Source organism: Nanorana parkeri, unplaced genomic scaffold (assembly GCF_000935625.1).
Source record: "Nanorana parkeri isolate BGI_ZX_2015 unplaced genomic scaffold, ASM93562v1 scaffold375, whole genome shotgun sequence".
In the NCBI taxonomy this organism is placed as follows: domain Eukaryota; kingdom Metazoa; phylum Chordata; class Amphibia; order Anura; family Dicroglossidae; genus Nanorana; species Nanorana parkeri.
Window position 1 is genome coordinate 568,669 of NW_017306643.1, and position 19,596 is coordinate 588,264.

Sequence of the window (19,596 nt, forward strand, 5' to 3'; positions counted from 1 at the left end):
GACCTGGTCATCAAAAGGAGTCTCTGGCCCTGATCAGGATGATTTGGCTGTCTCTTTATTTCTGGACCCCACAGTCCAGGATCTAGTTAGACAAAAGACCTGCTTAAAGAAACATGGGTTTGGCTCTAGCATGGGTAGAACTCTACTTTCCATGTGTGGAAAGTTGTCAGGCAGACAACCTCAGCAGTCAACAACTTGACCCAAGATAATGGTCACAGAAATGCAGAAGTGTTTCGAGCCCTGTGTCACAGGTTGAAGACAGCTAGCGTGAATCTTCTGGCATCTCGGTTCAACTAGAAACAGGACAGAATTGTTGGCAGGACAGGGGATCCTTGGACCATCGCTGTGGATTCTTTAGTGTGACTCCCTGGGATCAGTTTAGTCTGGTCTATGCCTTCCCTGCCTTAAATTTATTACTTTGCCTCTTTTGCAGGATTGCGTCTGAGGGCATTCTGTTGTTCCCGATCATTGCCAACTGGTAAAGCTCCTAGCAGACTCTCATTGGGTACTTCAGATACTCTAGACCTCCTGTCCCACAGACCAGTGTTTCCCCATGCTTCTCGGTCGCTGGTTTTAATGGCATGGCTGTTGAAGCCCAGGCCTTGAAAATTAGGGGTCTTCCTGAAGATGTCATTCCTAGTCTCCTTAAATATGTCTGTGAAGGTTCTCGTTCATCCAGGTCATGGTAAAAATAAATAAAGGCAACTAGACTTGCTGTATTTTTCTTGAAATTTCACTGGTCATCATTCTGAATTGAGAAAGCTGGTCAAAAGACCAGTGAAACATCTTCAACAAAAATACAGCAAGTCCAGTTGCCTTGATTTATTTTTTACAGATAGTCTCCTTAAAGCTAGGAAGTCAACCTCTCGCAAGGTCTGCCATTGCACCTGAAAGTCTTATTTTGGCTGGTGCGAGGCTAGGAAGTTTCTTCCTAGGAAGTACTGCCTACAATGCATTCTGTCCTTCCTTCCAGTCTGACCTGGACCAGCACTTGGCCCTAATTACTATCAAATCAAAAGATGCCTTAGCAATCCTTTTCTAGAGACTGGCTGCCTGTCACTCTTTGGTGAAGGCTTTTGTGCAGGAGGTTGCACATATTGTCCTCCCTGTATGGGTTTTGGTGATGCAATGGGACCTCAGTCCCATATAGTTGGCTCTTCAGAAGCCACCCCTTGAACCACTTGTGAATATCCCTCCGCCCTTAGTCATTTGCAAGGTGGTCTTGATCATTGTCATAACTTCTGCAAGATTGGTTATTAAGCTGTTAGCCTGGACCTTCAAGGAACCCTTTCTGGTTATCCCCAAGGATAAAGTGATTCTAATGCCTTCCTTTCCAATCTGGTTTCTGCCTTCCACCTTACCTAGAACATTGTGTTGCCTTCCTTATGTTCTGCTCCAAAACATCAAGATATATACAGTACCTTCACTGGCTTCAAGTGCCTAGGGCCGTGCAAGATTTTCTCTCAGCCACTGCTTCTATCTGTAAATCTAATGCTCTTTTGTCATCCCTGAGAGTCTTGCTCCACCATTGCCAGGTGGATTCATAGGACCATTACCCAGGCCTAAGAGGAAAGACCCTCTTTTTCCTGTCATGGCACATTTTACCAGAAGCATTGGCATCTTTTGGGCATATCAGCATCAGACCTATTTCTCAAATCTGTAAGGTTGCCACTTGATCTATGGATCACTCCTTTGTCAGGTTCTACCAGTTAGATTTTTAGCCCTTTGCAGTTGTCAGTTTTGGCCATAAGGTTCTGCAGGTGGCCTTTTTTTTTTTTTTCTTTTGCATGTGCTCACTTTTTGTTCTGCTTCCCTGTTGGGTTGATTATTGTTGGACTGCGTTTGAACATCCCAGTGGTATACGAATTTAACTTCTGGTGTCCTGTGATGTAAGATCAAGAGAACAGGATTTGTGTCTTAGTTACATAGTTAGCCAGGTTGAAAAAAGACACAAATCCATCGAGTTCAACCTATAGAGAGCTAAGAGAAAAAGAAAAACCTAAAACAGAACACTATGCCCATAGTTACCCACTGTTCATCCAGAGGAAGGCAAAAAAAACACTATAAAGCAAGGTTCAATTTGCTCCCATGGGAACAAAAATTCCTTCCTGATCCCATAAGGGAATTTGATATTCCATGGATAAACAATCTCTTGTGCTTATTATACATTATAAGAAGCCAATATCTAGTAGTAATCAGTGAATTTAGGAATGCATCCAGATTTTTTTTTTAGAACAGTTAACTGAGCTGGCTAGAACTAGCCTCTAACTGTGAAGAAGCCTTTCCATATGCAAAGGTTAAACCTCTCTTCCTCCAGATTCAAAAAGTGCCCTCTTGTCCTTTGCAGTGACCCTAAAGTGAGAAATTTGGCACCAACTTACTATATGGAACATTTATGTATTTATACATGTTGATCATATCCCCCCTCGAATCACCTCTTCTTAAGAGAGATCAAATTCAGTTCAGCTAATATTTCCTCGTAGCTGAGCTCCTCCATGCCTCATCAGTTTAGTTGCCCTTCTCTGCACTTTCTCTAGTTCCATAGCATCCTTTGTGTGAACCAGTGCACAAAATTGAACTGCATATTCCAGATGAGGTCTTAATAATGCTTTGTACAGGGGCAGGATTATGTCTCTCTCTAGAGTCTATACCTTTTTAATACAAGAAAGTATTTTGCTTGCTTTAGAAACTGTGGCTTGACATTGCATGCTTTTATTTATTATATCAGAACACCCAGATCTTTCTCTATCATTGACTCCCCTAAATATACTCCCTCTAGAGCCTTGGTTCTTAACTGGTGGGTCATGACCTAAAAAGTGGGTCGCGACCCAGTGTTTGGTGGGTCCTCCTGTGCCTTCCACTTTTCTAGGTGAGAGACTCCTTAGCCTCCCCCAGCGCAACACTGTCAGTTCTCGCGCGAAGCGGCCATTGAAAATATGCTGCCCGACCCTACGTGTCAGCTTGGGGTGGGCAGGAAGTACGGCCCAAAGGGAGCTCCATCCATACGTGTATTGTTTACAGCTCCCTAACGTACCCTGCAGAGGTGCCTGAACTGCAGTGAGGTCACATTCACATTCTGGCTCCCAGCACCTCTACAGGACATGTAAGGGAGCTGAACCAGCAATGCACATATAGATGGAGCTCCATCACAGCACAGAAGCCCACACTCGAGCCCTGGCTGAAGATTCAATCCAGTTCTCGTAAGGTAGGGAGACTTGGTGCAAAAAAGGAAAAAAATATTTGAATTTTTTTTGGGAGTTTGAGATTGTGTCTGTGGTTGTGTGTGTCTGTCAATGTTTTTGAGGATCCATTCACACTAATACAGTCCAATAATCACACAGTTACATGCAATTAATGCATTGTACCACGCAAAGGCATCTACTGCATGTTCTGGTGTGGAAGGTGTTTTGCATTGCCATTAATGTAAGTGACATCCCAAACGCACCTCCCGCCCACAGTCCGATAGCCTGCACCTGAACGCCCGGTACAGCAGTGTCGTGCGTTCCATTGCAGTGTGACTTGGGTTGCGACTAAATGACCAAGGACAATTGTGGGTACTGAGGTTACACAGGTTGAGAACCACTGCTCTAGAGTGTATGAAGCCTGCATGTTTTTAGTCCCCAGGTGCATAACTTTACATTTATCAACATTAAACCTCATTTGCCAAACAGATTCCTAATCAAACAGGGCATTCAGGTCTGCTTGTAAGTTGGAGACATCCTGGCGGACTATATTCCAAAACATACCTTGGTGCACTGGCGGAACTACCAGGGTCGCATCGGCTGCAATTCCGACCGGGCCCTGGCATTCCGCCTGTTGGGGTGGGGGGGCAGAGAGGAAGCAGAGGGCCCCCCCCCCTAGATAGTGCCTCCCCTTCCGCTCTGCATGTACGGGTGGCTGTGCGGGGATGGAGAGGCTGTGTCTGTCACTTGTCTGCCTGGCAAATTCGTCAGGGAACTCTATTTGCATGCACTATTTTTTCTGAGCGCATCAGAACGCAGGCATTGATTTGCCATGCGTTCCGGTGCAGGCAATTGCACTGTGGCCAGGGGGTGTGCCTGTGGTGCCATTGACTTTAGTGCATTGCCACGCCCCTCCCACCCCAGGAACAGTGGGCCGGCCGGGATGCAATCCAGTGTTCCAGCACCAAATTGGGCCAGAACGCACTGGGGCCTTAATGGTTTCTTGCACTGGGGCCCTGAGGTTTCTAGTTACGCCTCTGGCTTGGTGTCATCTGCAAACACAGAAATTGTACTAACTCACAATGTGATTACTTTCAACATTGGATACAGGAAAGGGAAGTGGGCTGGATGGACAAGAACCCTAAATTCCAGAAAGGCTAACTTTAATAAACGACGCCAACTAGTGTAGGACATCAAATGGAAAAACGTATTCCACAACCTGAAGTCGGACCAAGTGTGGGACTGTTTTGAGAACACATTATACACTGAGTGGCCAGATTATTATGACCACCCCATCAGTACTGCGGCGATTCTTCTTGGCATTGACTCCACGAGATGTTGAAAGGTGATGTGAGGAATCTGACACCATGCCTGATGAATAGCACTGTCCAGTTCTGTGAGATTTGATGGTTGTGGAACCAGCTGCCTGATGGCTCTTTCAACTTCGTCCCACAAATGCTCAATTGGATTGAGATCTGGTGATTGTGGGGGCCACCTAAGCATGGTAAATTCTCCCTCATGTTCTTGAAACCACTCTTGCACAACACGAGCATGGCACATTGTCTTGTTGGAAGAAGCCATCTCCATTGGGATACACCATTAACATGATAGGATGAACTTGATCAGCAACGATACTTTGGTATGCTGTGCTATTCAGATGTTGTTCCACACGAATTAAAGGGCCCAAATCATGCCAGGAAAACTTGCCCCAAAGCATAACACTTCCCCCACAAGCTTGAAGGGTTGTACTCATGCCTGTGGGGTGCATGCTTTCATGCTGTTTCCGCCAAATTCTCACTCTGCCATCTGCCTGATGCAACTGGAAACGTGATTCATCGGACCACATTACTTTTTTCCAATGCTCGACTGTCCAATCCTTGTGTTCCTGTGCGAATTGGAGACGTTTTATCTTGTTAACTGCAAACAGCAAAGGTGTTCGAACAGGCCTTCGGCTTCCATATCCCATACGATGCAGTGTACGGCGAACAGTGCGTTCAGAGATCATTTGAGAGGATCCCTGATTAAGATCTGCAGTAATTTGATGCACTGTTACCTTTCTGTGGTCTTGTACCAGTCTTGCCACTCTCCGTTCTGCCCTAACATTGACTAGTCGCTGACGGCCACAATTCGCACGTTCAGACCCAGATTTTCGGCTGACAGTCCAGTCTTTAAACACTTTAACAACAGATGCTCTTGAACATTTAACGAATTCTGCTGTTTTGCTGATACTCGCTCCATGGCTCTGAGCGCCAACAACCATCCCACGTTCAAAGGCTGTTAAATCGTGTTGTTTACCCATATCTTCAGAAAGAAATCACTTCTACTGTCGTGGTAAACAACCTGCTTCCCTATTTATAATGGTCTGGCCCTCTAGCAACTTCAGCGCCAAATTATAGCTAATTTGCCTACAAACGTCAGGTGGTCATAATAATCTGGCCACTCAGTGTATATTGCTATTGCCAAGTGTATACCGTGGGTAACAAAAGTAAAAGATCGAAAACTAAGCCTGTATGGCTAAGTAAAACTGCAAAACAACACATCAAGGACATGAGAGCTGCATTTATAAAATATAAGATGGAGGGGTCAGCATTAGCGTTTAATAGCTACAAAGAATGTAATAAAAGATGCAAACTAGTAATCAGCACAGCTAAAATAGAGTGCGAAAGGCATATTGCCACAGTTAGTTTAAAAAAAAAACGAAAAATTCTACCAATATATAAAAGGTGAGAAAGGAGCAGATAGGCCCAATAAAGGACGAAAACGGGAGGATAGTCACAAACGACAAGGAGAGAGCCGAGGCGCTGAACACGTTTTTCTCCTCAGTATACACTCAGGAAAAAGACGGGTTTAATGTACATGATAAAACACATAGTTCAGCACAAAATATACCGAAGTGGTTGACGGAAAATTAGATACTACAAAGACTTGCAAAACTTAATGCAGATAAAGCAGTGGGACCAGATAACTTCCACCCCAAAGTGCTTAAAGAACTAAGCCAGGTTATAACAAAACCATTATTCCTAATTTTTAAGGACTCTTTAATGACCTGTTAGAGTTCCAAGTGACTGGAGGAGGGCTACGGTATTCCCAGTATTCAAAAAGGGGGCAAGATGCCAACCGGGGAACTACAGACCAGTTAGTCTTACATCGGTGGTATGTAAAGTGTTGGAGAGAATGATTAAGGACTATTTGGTAGAATATGTTCAGAATAATGGTATAGTCAATGACAATCAGCATAGGTTCAGGAAGGACCGTTCCTGCCAGACTAACCTGCTAACTTTTTATGAGGGGGTAGGTAGAAATCTGGATGGAGGGAGACCGGTGGATGTGGTATATCTGGATTTCTCAAAGGCTTTTGATACGGTGCCACACAAACGCTTGTTATGCAAGCTGAGATCCATGGGCATAGATGGGATGGTATGTACATGGATAGAGAACTGGTTACAGGAACGGGTACAAAGAGTATCTATAAATGGCAGCTTTTCAGAATGGGCTACTGTCATGAGCGATGTGCCTCAGGGTTCTGTGCTGGGCCCCATGCTGTTCACCCTATTTATTAACGACATCGGGGAGGGTGCGAGTAGGAATGTTTCAGTGTTTGCTGATGATACCAAAATCGGGAGGGTAATAGAAACGGACCTAGACAGTTTAACATTACAGGAGGACCTGGATGAAATAGGGGTAATATATGGCAGATGAGGTTTAATGTCGACAAATGCAAAGTAATGCACTTTGGGAATAAAAATAAGCAAATGGGCTATACAATTATGGGTATGCCATTAGGGAAGTCAGAAATAGAAAAACATTTGGGTGTTATTGTAGACCACAGATTGATAGCTTGCAGTGCCAGACTGCTGTAAACAAAGCAAGTAGAGTCCTGTCCTGTATTAAGAAGGGTATTTATTGCAGAGACGAGTCCATAATTGTGCCACTTTATACATCACTGGTTCGGCCTCATCTGGAGTATGCGGTCCAGTTTTGGTCACCAGTCCACAGAAAGGACGCCCTTGAGCTTGAAAGAGTCCAGCGGAGGGCAACCAAACTAATTAGGGGAATGGATGACCAGAGCTATGAGACAAGGCTACTAAATTTAAACATGTTCACGTTAGAAGTAAGGAGATTAAGGGGGGGCATAATTTTCATGTACAAATTGTTTAATGGTGACAGTAACATTAGCAACAAACTCTTTACAATTAACTCCGTAACAAAGACTAGGGGCCACCACCTAAAATTGGTGGAAAAGAAATTCCAGCACAAGGGGCGAAGGGGGTTCTTCACAGTTAGAGCGGTTATGGTCTGGAACTCGCTGCCAGAGGTGGTGATCTCAGCTAAGAATGTGGAATCATTCAAGAAGCTTTTAGACGATTTCCTGAGAAACCATAACATACAGGGGTACAGGTACAATTAAGAATGAACTGATACAAGGACCTATGTGAGGGTGTGTTTGTACGTATATATGTATGTGTGTATGCACATGTATATATGTGTATGAACATGTATGTATGTATATATATATATATATATATGTGTGTGTGTGTATACCCATACGCACACATCAACAATAGGTTGGACTTGATGGACTTATGTCTTTATTCAACCTCAAATACTATGTAACTATGTAACTATATAATTTATAAATGGATTAAACATTTAGGGACCCAACACTGATCCTTGAGGGACACCACTTGCAACCTCAGACCATTCAGAGTATGAATCATTAATCACCACTCTGAATACGGCCTTTAAGCCAACTTTCTATACAATTACACATTTAATGCTCTAATTACAGACTTAATGCTCTACATCAGACCTTTACTTATACATTAGCCTCCTGTGGGGAATGGTGTCAAACGCTTTTACAAAGTCCAAGTATACTATATCCACAGCCATTCCTTTGTCTAATTTATTGCTTAGTTCTTGATACAAAGAAGGTAGATTTGTTGGACATCTTCTGTCTTTTGTGAATCCATGCTGACTATCGCTTATAATATATTATTTTCTAGCAATAAAATGCGCATGTGATCCTTTATCAAACGTTCAAGTATCTTCCCAACTATGGCAGTTAAGCTTACAGATCTGTAATTCCTTGGTAAAGACTTTGATCCATATTTAAATATAGGCACCAATTTGGCCTTACGCTAATCCATTGGTATCATGCCAGTCATTAGAGAGTCTCTAAAAATTAGATACAATGGCTTTGAAATTGTACAGCTCAATTCTATGAGGACATGTGGAGGTGTAAGCCATCTGGTCCGTTTGTTATGTTCACCTTAATTTTGTCTAACTGTTTTAGACCATATCAATTGTGAACCATTGTGGTTCATTAGAGGCTGTGGCACCGCCATCCCCATTGTGGACTTTAGTTCCACTGTGTTCCTTAGTGTACTCGGAGCTGCAGAAAGTATTTAATAGATTTGTCTTCTCTTTGTCCCCAGTTACCAACTCCTGAGTTATTTTGTAAGGGGCCGACATGCTCAGACCTCATCTTTTTAATACTGTATATTTGAATAATTTTTGAGGGTTTGTCGTGCACCCTTTTGCAACCTGTCATTGGTTTTGAATCTTTGCAATGTTTATTTCCTTTTTTCTTATTTTGTTATATTCTTTGCAACTTTCAAATGACTGTTCCTTCATTTTTTTTTACATTTTTTTTGCACCCTTGTCTTATGCTTTATGGCTTTTTTTTAACATTGGATATGAGCCACATAGGTTTTACTTTTAGCCTTTTTAAAATTATTGCTTACGGGAATATATTTTGCAGTATGTTTGTAAACAACTGATTTGAAACATACCTATTTATGTTCTGTGTTTTTTAATGCCAATATTCCCTCCCAGTCTAAAGGTGATCATACACCTTACAACCATTGTACAAGTTTCTTTGTTCTGGCATCGCACCCTCCTTCAATGGCCCATTATGCACAAGCCAATGTAGTTTGCGATTATCGTTCATCAGCGCCACTAACCAGCTGAATTTCGTCGATCGAAAGAACAGTTTTTCGTTTGCGTATCTGCAGTTTTCATCTTTTTGTTGTAAAAAATGCCACTAATCTGGAGATTTTTGTCCAACTCGATGAAAGTTTTCTAGTCTGCTTAAAAGATGAAATTCGGCCAGTTGTACAGTAATTGCGGCTGTGCACTTCACATCAACTGGCCAAATTCCGGACAATAATTGTAAGGTGTATGGGCACCTTAAGTCTTGAAGAGCCCTCAGCATTGCAAATTTTGCTCTCCTGAAGTTGTGTTTTTATTTTTCCAGTATGTGCGTGTTGTTTATAGCTTAAGTTAAATGAAATCATATTGTGGTCACTGCTACCCAGATGCTCTTTTATATTAACATTTGTAATAAGCTCCAGATCGTTTGAGATTACCAGATCCAGCAGAGCATCATTTCTAGTTGGGGCTTCTACAAAACTGTACCATAACATTTTCATGTAATAAGTTTATAAATGTCTGCCCTTTTATTGTTCCAGCAGTGCCATTATGCCAGTCAATGTCAGGATAGTTAAAATCTCTCATTAATACAACTGTCCTTGCCCTTGCAGCCCTTTCTATCTGTTTAAGGATCTGAGTCTCTACCTCTTCATTAACACTAGGGGGCCTGTAACAAACTCCAACAATTACCTTTGCATTATGCACACCAGTATACAAACACCCTTAATGTCTCAGCACCATCACACACAGTGTGTGACATCAACAAAGTCCTCTTTTACACTCACATTTTTTTAGAGACAAACACCGCCACCTTTTTGTTTTACCTGGTCTTTCCCAAAGAGAGCATAGCCAGGTGTATTATTAACATCCTAGTCATGTGAAGAACCAAGCCAAGATCCAACAATACCAATTATATCATATGCTCATATCCTCGTGCACCAAAGCTTCAAATTCTCCCATTTTGTTTGGCAAACTTCTGACATTGGCTAACAAACAATTCAAGCCATTTTTACATTTTTCACTTGTAATGTATCTATTTTTCTAGTACAAATAGTACTTTAATCCCCAATGTCTGTTTGCAACATGGGAATCTCCTTATCCAATTCAATTTCCCTCCCCCATCTTCCCCTGTTCCACCCTCCATTATAGTCTCACCCCTGTATGACTTATCTGCCCCATTATAGTCTAACACTCCCTCCCCCCTTTAATTAGGAAAGCTCAGATACCGATACAAGCATCGGTATCGGCGGCGATACCGAGTATTTGCATGAGTACTCGTGAAAATACTCTGATACAAAAAACGAGTACCTGTGCCGCGTCCGCCATCTTCAAGGACCCAAAACCGCCGCACACAGGACCTCCATATCGTCAATGAAACAAGATGGCCGCGAACTCCTCCTCCAAGTCCTCAGTCATCTGCTCCATTCTGACCTCTTCTGCCGCTGATTGGTGAGTGACTGGTGAGGAAGCCTGCCATCATCCAATCGGCCAATCAGTGGCAGAAGAGGTTAGAATGGAGCAGATGACTAGGCTGTGACACAGAGTGGCTGAAGCAGACGGAGAAGACGACACAGCAGATTAGTACTGCAGCACCGCATGGGGCTGGGCAGAAAAGTGCTGTTTAACGGCATATATTATTTTTAAAAAAGACATTAAATAAAGAAATAACTATGTAGATATTGCTAACTAAGGCTTGTATCCCCCTAGTGGGGAAAATAGATGAGCACATGCCCAGACTCCAGACCAGAACACTGTATAGTGTGGCACAGCTATATCCAATTCTGCATACCTGGCTTTATATTATAAAACAATTTAATAATAATATAAAGCCAGTTATACAGAATTGGATATAGCTGTGCCACACTAGAACAGAACAGTGTATTCTGTTAACAGTGTATTATTGTATAGTGTGGCAAGCTATATCCAATTCTGCATACCTGGCTTTATATTATAAAGTTCTTATAATATAAAGCCAGGTATGCAGAATTGGATATAGCTGTGCCACACTATACAGCCTTAGTTAGCAATGGCATGATAAATATTCATTTCATGTTCTTCATAATATTAAGAAACTGACCTAAAATCATGATTTTGTATTGCTTTAGAAAAAATGTGACCTGTCCCTTTAAGAAAAAGTATCGTAATTGGTATCTGCGAGTACTTGAAAAAAGTATCGGTACTCGTACTCTGTCTTACAAAAGTGGTATTAGAGCATCCCTACCCTCAATCATAGTTTAAATACTCCTCCAACCTTCCCATGAACCTCTCCCCTTGCACACCCCCTTCCATTTAGGTGCAGACGATCTTTAGCATATAGATTATACCCCAATGAAAAGTCAACCCAGTGCTCTAGAAACCCAAAGCCTTCCCTCTTAAACTAGGTCTTCAGCCATGCATTTAGTTCTCATGCTTCCACTGTCTGTCGTGTGTTGCGCATGGCACAGGCAACATTCCAGAGAATTTTACCTTGGAGGTCCTTCCTTCAGCTTGCAACCTAGTTCTTTATATTGATTTTTAAGGATCCTACATCTTCCATGTATTCTGTCATAGGTCTCAACATGGACCAAGACAGCTGGGTCATGCCCAGCTCCCCCCATTAATTTGTCTACCCAGTCCTGTGTTGTGCACGGCACAGCCAATATTCCTTCACTTCCGTTTGCAATCTGGTTCTCTAAATTGATTTTAAAGGATCCTCCATCTTCCATGTATTCGGTCATTGGTCCCAACATGGACCAAGACAGCTGGGTCATGCCCAGCCCCTCCTAGTCATTTGTCCACCTGGCCCACCACATGCCGTACCCTGGGACCAGGGAGAAAGCAAACCATTCAGTTGAGGTGGGCAACAAACTATTTTATCAGTGCTCCGAATTATAGAATCCCCTAATACCACAACCTGTCTAGGTCTTCCTGCATTACCTTCACCACCTGGACTAGATATGCCACTCTCCTGGCTGTTAGGGGTAGCAGTGACATCTAAGACTGCCAACTCTGAGTTTGCCACCCGCACATCTTCAACCAACTTAGCAAATTTGTGTGGGTGCTCAAACACAGGACTGGCCTTCCTTTTCTGTGAGCCTTTGCTACTCCCTCTAGCTGCAGTAACCCAACTTCCTACCTGATCATCCCCGTTTACCCCTCCACCCTCCACATCAACCCCATTAACTGCCTGCTCAGTGAGCAGAAGACTCTTTTCAAGGTTGTCAAGCCTCCTCAGTGTTGCAATACATTCTTCCAGATCTCTAGTGTAAGCTTTCAGGAGTGCAACCTGCTCACATCTGTCACAGCGGTATTCACCATGCAGATTGGCATATTGTGGTGATCACTTCAGCTAGAATGGTCTCTGAGTTATCAGTGTTGTCCTGTAGGGAGCCCCACTTTATTCTACATAATGACAAGGTTGTTTTGTGACCAAGGTGCTTTTTTTTCCAGAGTGGTCTCTGCTTTTTCCCTTTGAGGCTATTGTGCTGCCTTTTTTGTGTCTGGTTCACCAGGTCATCAGGGGTTGCCTTTAGACCACTGCCTCTTTTAGGCAGATGGATTGCCTGTTTGCTATTCCAGAAGGTCCTAAAAGAGGTTCTGTGGCTTCCAGATCCATGGTTTTTAAGTGGATTTGACAGGCCGTTGCACAGACCTATAAGTTGCAAAATAAAGTGCCTCCTTTTCCTGTTAAAGCCCATTCCACTAGGGCAGTAAGTGCTTCTTAGGCTTATCATAATTAGCCCACTGTGTCCCAGATCTGTAAGGCTGGTTTTCTATTCATACCGTCTCTTAAGTTCTACAAGGTCAGTGCATTTGCCTCTGCAGATGCTAGTTTAGATCAAAACATTCTGTAAGAGGCTGATTCGCCTGTGTTCAGATTGGACTGGTCTTGCATGTCCCTTGGTTGTATATTATAAATAAAGCTGTACCCCTCAATGAATGATATATACAGGTGAAACTCGAATAATTAGAATATCGTGCAAAAGTAATTGCAGTAAGTGCTGCAAAAGGGGCCCAAACCAAGTACTGAGTACATATGCATGCTTGTACTTTTCAGAGGTCCGATATTGTTCTATGTACAATCCTTGTTTTATTGATTGCATGTAATAATCTACTTTTTTGAGGTTGTCGATTTGGGGTTCTTGGGGTTTTCATGAGCTGTAAGCCATAATCATCACGATTATGACAAATCACGGCTTGAATTATCTTGCTTTGCATGTAATGAGTCTATCTCATATATTAGTTTCACCTTTTAAGTTGCATTAGTGAAATAAATGAACTTTGCACGATATTCTAATTATTCGAGTTTCACCTGTAGAAAATAGGTTATTTATGCTCACCATACAATTATTTTCTCTGTTGAAGGACCCAGCTCCCACCCCACTTATTCTATCTTTTTATCTCTTTGGACTGCTTGCTAGAGCTGAGGGGGTGTAAGTTCGGAGAGGCTATAGCGTCAAGGGGCCTGGACTTCAGTTTTCTATGTACCCAGGGCCGGACTTCCCACAAGGCCACCGAGGCCCAGCCTTGGGGTAGCAGGGAGTAGAGAGACAGCCGGGGTGTGAAATTCCTATCTCCTGATGCCCGGGACATGCAGTTCCGGGTGGGCAGTTTTTTTCTACATTTAGCCCTGCTTTGGGCAAGCAGAGCTAAATGTAGAGCAGGGAAGCTGCAGCTCGCTGTGTACCAGGGGTCTTGGCGATGTCAGGGATGCAGGTCTGTTCCCCCCCTCCCCTGCCAGCCGTCTCTCTCCGGAGATGGAGATGCTCTCTTCGGAATGGGGAGCAGAGCAGAGAACGTCCGTTCCCCACTCTGCTCTATGTAAACACTGAGATGGAGGAGCTGTACTCGCAGCCTTCCCCATCTAAGCTGTCACAGGAGAGCCAGCACAGTGTATAAGAAATGACAGGTTCAATAAAGAAGGCTTGTTAGCTCCTATGTGATAGCAATAAAGTTAAGTAAAAATTTAAAAACTAAAATTGATTTAAAAAAATTAAAATGTAAAAAGTAGAAAATAAGATAAATTAATTAAAATAAAAAAAATCAATAAAGTATTTAATAATTAGATAAACAATTATAAAAAATAAAACAGTGGTTGAAAAATTAAAACAAAAGTAAAAAACAAGATTAAAAAATTATAAAAAATAAAACCAACTCTGCCGCCCCCCCATCTGGCTGCTATTCTCCATTGGGGAGGGGGGGGTTGGTGGGGAGTGGGGCGCATTGAGGAACCTGGCCTTGGGGGCAGCAGAGAAAGTAAATCTGGCCCTGTATGTACCTTGTGTCCATTTCTTCTGTAGCTTACAGTACAACCCTTGGTTGCTTAGCATAAAGCGTTCGCCCTAAATTGACTCAGATAAAAGGATTTTACAGTAAGTACAAAAATCCTATTTTTTGTAATCAATGTGAAATACTTTTCCCCTGTTGTTTATTGGTAGACACAGATCCCGCAGACCATGCTGTTTTTTGTTTTGTTTTTTCTTTTGGGGGGGAGGTTCATTGGTTATGTTTTTCCACAGTTAAGAGGTTTCTTAGATAGGGAACCTTTTCTTCACCACCTTTTCTTGTACTGCCTTTGCCACTTGGTAGACTTTCTAGAGGCAGGAGCTATAACCAGGTGTTGAATACTGTGTGCCCTAGTGAATGATGTTGAGATAAAAAAAAGAACCTGTTAATCCCTTTAAACCAGCCACTCCATATATGGATGTTATTTCTGATCTGTCCCCGGTAAACAAATGTCCCAAGCAGCGTCCCTGGTGGTTGTGAACTGCAGTCGTATGCAGCCAGTTGTGTACATGATGTGATGGCTACCTCTAGAACCTCAAATCACTTACTACCGACCCCAGAACCCTGTGTTAGTTACTACTGTTCCCTGAACTCTGCATTACTTACTACTGACCCCTGAACCCTAGCTTACTACTGAGCTCTGAACTTTGCGTTACTTGCTACTGTCCCCTGCTCATGACCCTTGTACGCCATGCGTTACCTACTGATGTTCCCTGTACTCCATGTGATACCTACTGATGACCCCTGTACTCTGTGTTATCTACTCATGACCCTCATACTTCATGCGTTTCTTACTCCTCCTGACCTCTCTATTCCATGTGTTACCTTCTTCTGACGCCTGCACTCTATTGATCTCGATCAATTGTTTCAGGACATTCTGAAAATATGGGTATGATTTTGTAGTTGTGAATACAAATATGGGTTGTTTTATGGGTGTGGTGTGGTTACAAGTGGACCATTATCCTGAAAAAAAGTGTTTCCAGCTTGCACTGATTATGGAAATTATGTATTAGAAGATTATTTTTAATTTCTGATAATTCTTTTATCACTTAATAGTTTTAAATGCTTACACTGACTTTATTTTCAGTATGCAGGACTCTATTCTGAACCATGTCCAAAGGATAATAAAGGAAGAAGTAAACCTTGCTATGAAGGAACAGCAAGCAGCAGTCACCTCGAGCATTATGCATGTAATGCGATCTGCTGCCGGGACTCCAATACCATCTTCCCATTTTGACTTTCACTCACAGCAGACGCACATATTGCAACTTCTGCAGCAAGGGAACCTAAATCAAGCTTTCCAGCAGGTATATACTCTCTGACACTATTTCACCTTTATCAATACCATAGTTAAAAGTATAATTCTGACAGCAGTGCTAATATAATTTCAGGGATTGTGCAATCTATAGCTGCTTCCTATAATTCAATACAATCTATACATTGCTAAACTGAGCCTGTGAGCTTACATTACCTTGTAAGGTTACCCTAGGTTCATAGAACAAGAAGATCGAAAGTCACCAGTTTGACGGAAGCTGTTTGGAGGGAACAGCAGGCCTGTCTTCTTCAACTGACTATGGGCCTTGGCTGTGGAGGGGGTTATATTAATTGGAAGAGTGGCTTTGGCAAGGTGCGCAGTGATGGTGTTTTGTAATTCATGTACAAATACATTTTTTTCAAATTTTTTTAAAAACACTTTGTCTTGGTCTTTAACCCCTTCATGACTGAGGCCTTTTTCTCATTTTTTTGCACCCATGTTATATTCCACATTTTAGGCCTGGAAATTACTTAAAACCCCCACACATTATATATTTTCTGAATGCCAAGACCCTATACAATATAATGGTGGTAGTTGCAAATTTTAATGTTGCGCAATATTAGCACAACTCCTTATTAAACCCCAAAATGTAGTGATAAATTTAATTAAATGCCCCAAAACACAATAAAATACCAATTTTTTAAATGAAATATAAAAGATGAGGTTACAACAAGTAAAACGATACCCAACATGCTCAGTTTACAAATTGCGTGCGTCTGTGAAACGGCGCAAAACTGCAGTACCCCAAAAAGTCCACAGAAGACGCTTTAAAAGCCCCCACAGGTCATCAATTTAGAGATAGCCCAAAATACTGGCCCTAGAATTATTGCTCCGGCGTGCGTGTTCGTCGTTTTCATACGTAGGCGCACCCGACACGTGTTTACGTGGCGACGCGCGGGGTGGCGGGGGACTTTTAACATGTTTTTTATTATTAGATTTATTTGGTTTTAATTTTAAAAACAGTTTTTTTGGTTTTTTTTACTTTACTTTGACTGCTATCACAAGGGGGGCTTACAAACCCCCCCATGTGATAGCAGATGGTGGTGACAGGTACTCTTTAAGGTGATGCTGGGGGTCCAAAAGACCCCCAGTGTCACCTTTACACTGGAAATAAGCTATTGAAGTGCAGATCGCACTTCAATAGCTTTTAGCTGGGCTGCAGGAGCCCAGAACTGACAGCCCAGGGACCGGAAGTGATGCAATCTGCATCGCTCCCGGTCCCATAGAATGGGGAGGGGATCGATGAACGGAAGTTCGTCGACCTCCTCCCCGCGGACACCAAGGACCCCGGGCCCGTAGGAGGGGCAACGGAGCCCGGGAAGCACGGCGGCGGTGTCCGGCAGGGTGGCGGCCCCTTCTTCGGGACACAGAAGCGATCTGGCGACAGGTAAGTCGCCAGAATCGCTTCTGTTGTAAAGCCGACAGTCGACTTTTCAATTTTACACAGAGTCCCGGCGGCAAAAGTCGCCGGGAGTCTGTTTAAATAGCCCCGATGCTGGCGACGTACACTGTACGTCGTCAGTCACGAAGGGGTTAAGTAACATCTATGGTCGACTATTCCTAATATAGCAGACAAAATATTATTTGTGTTTCCCTATACCCCAGTATCCTGCCCTGGACCAGACTGTGGACTTGTGTTGGGAGATCCCTTCCATAGTTCCTCAGCCACCCCTTATTTTTAAGCCACCCTGTGCCCATTATAGGTACAGGATGTGAAGTCATCAACACATGAGGGGTTAACTCTGCCCCTGGTTCAATTTATGAGAAACTCTATATCTTGAATCAGTGTGAAAACAGGTTTCCTGGCATCAGCTATTTGTATTCTCTGATGTAATTAGGTTTAGGTAATAATCCCTCACTTTGTTTAATCACCTCCAGACTGCTAGGTACCAGGCAGGTATCTATTGTTCTCCTGCAGTGAAAAGACTTTGTCCTGTTTACCTAATTTAATATTCTCCTGGGACTTGTAATGTGTGCCATACCTTTCTAGGGGGAAGCACAAATGTATGTAGTACCTCTCATAAATATTGCATGGCTACCAATTGAATATAAACCACATCGGTCTACTTTGTCTTTTCTAGCAATTCCAGTATTACGGGTGTATTATATTTTATTTACTAAGTATAATTTATCCCCAAGAACTGGACTATTAACCCCTATTATAGGAAACCCGCAGTTTGTATTAGAGGCATGTATTAGAGCCAGGAAGAGACCAAATTAAAATCGAGTTAAGACCAGAGAGGCAGATTAATGGGAAAACATGGCTGGAGGCTGTGCATCTATTGGATTATATAAGATATCTGAAGGCCTATAATACCCTAAATAGGGCCATTGACCTATGACCTAAGATCACCTATGGAACATTTTTTATCGATAGTTTATGGCCTTATGAGGGAATGTGATCTGGGGAGAGAATTGTCTGAGCAAGAATGGGAAAGGATATTTACTATGCAATATGCATCTGTTATCTCCCCTTTTATCAGGAAAAAAAATCTAAAATATTGTCCAGAAGGGCTCAGTCATGTAAGTCCGGAATGGTCTGATAGATGTTGGAGATATGTCAGAGAGTTGGGAATGCATTTGCATATCTGGTGGAGCTGCCATAAAATAAAACCGTTCTGGGAAGCAGTGTTTGAGGTTTAACGTTCTTTGGAGTCAGCATCTATGGAGGGTGGTCCCTTAGTATCATTATTATCATTGCTTCCCAGGTCTATTCAAAATATAAGGAAGGCTATCCTAAGATTTGTTCTGGCGGCAACCTGTGTAAATTCAAAATCTTCCCAGCGCAAATGAATCACAGCAAGCCCTCCTCAATTGATTCCACCTAATCACACTGGGGCAGCTCCACAAGGCAGGGAACCTTAACATCTATAGAATGACAAAAAAGGAGAGCACCCACTCCATGTGAAGGATCGCTTAATAATGTACTCACAAGAGAAAAGTGACACAAGCGTATTGTATGTACTTACAGGATCGCTTAATAATGTACTTACAGGAGGCTATCGCCCATCAGAAACCACAGCGCAGCCAAGGCAGCTCTGGACCAAAGTCATCTTCCAGCAGCGAGTGGCAAGGGTTAATGCGTTTCTGGGGCATGCCCACTTCCTCAGAACCCTGACCACTTCAAGCACAGACAGACTTTAAGCAAGACCATCGGCTCGTCATCAGATTTCAACCAATCAGAGATGTTCAAACCTGAGCCAATCAAAAGGACTTAATTAAACTAAAACAGCCGCAAGATAGGCTGAAATTATTAGCTGATAAGGCACAATCTGTTTACTCATAATCAACATGATTTCAGTATTTGTACTTAATAGAGCTTGTAGAGGCCTATGCACAAAACTACATTAAAATCCATATAGAAATCCACAACCTTATAAACATACATTCAACATATATGCGCATAATCCATGCTTATAAAAAATGACATATGCTTACAATAAAATATGTAATGTTTCATAAAACTGCATATACCACATAAATTATCAATCAATATAAATATAAAATATAGCTGCAAGTAGCAATAAAGGTGGCCAAGCAGCAGAGCCTGTCATAGCGCATGGGAAGATATTGTAGTTAGAGAGATAAAAAAAAGGACATGGTTTTATGAACTATAAAAAAAAAAACAAATTCAAAATGGCCGCCGACCTTGGTGACCTCTGGAAGCCATATTGTATTTGGCAGTTATGATGTTGCGTTATCATATGTATAACAAGTTTAACATCACTAGGGATATAAATGCACATTTATGCAATTGGATGCAATGTCAAAAAGTGATTAGCTTGGTGGCCAGGATGTGAGGCTGAACGGACGTCCATTGCAGCAGCTCCGATCATCCGTCTAGCCATCCATCGCCTGGTTTTATATCCGTGGTAGAAGAGGTTGCCCTGGACATATGTGCAA

The 19,596-nt window shown here is 42.5% G+C and overlaps 1 protein-coding gene across 1 annotated transcript in view; it reads left to right on the forward strand.

Moving 5' to 3' along the window:
* Positions 1-19,596, forward strand: part of EDC4 (enhancer of mRNA decapping 4) — a 631,081-nt gene that overhangs the window by 563,519 nt on the left and 47,966 nt on the right. Inside the window, exon 25 of the mRNA XM_018559011.1 lies at positions 15,466-15,685. Coding sequence (XP_018414513.1) covers positions 15,466-15,685 — 220 coding nt within the window. The remainder of the gene's footprint in view (positions 1-15,465; positions 15,686-19,596) is intronic.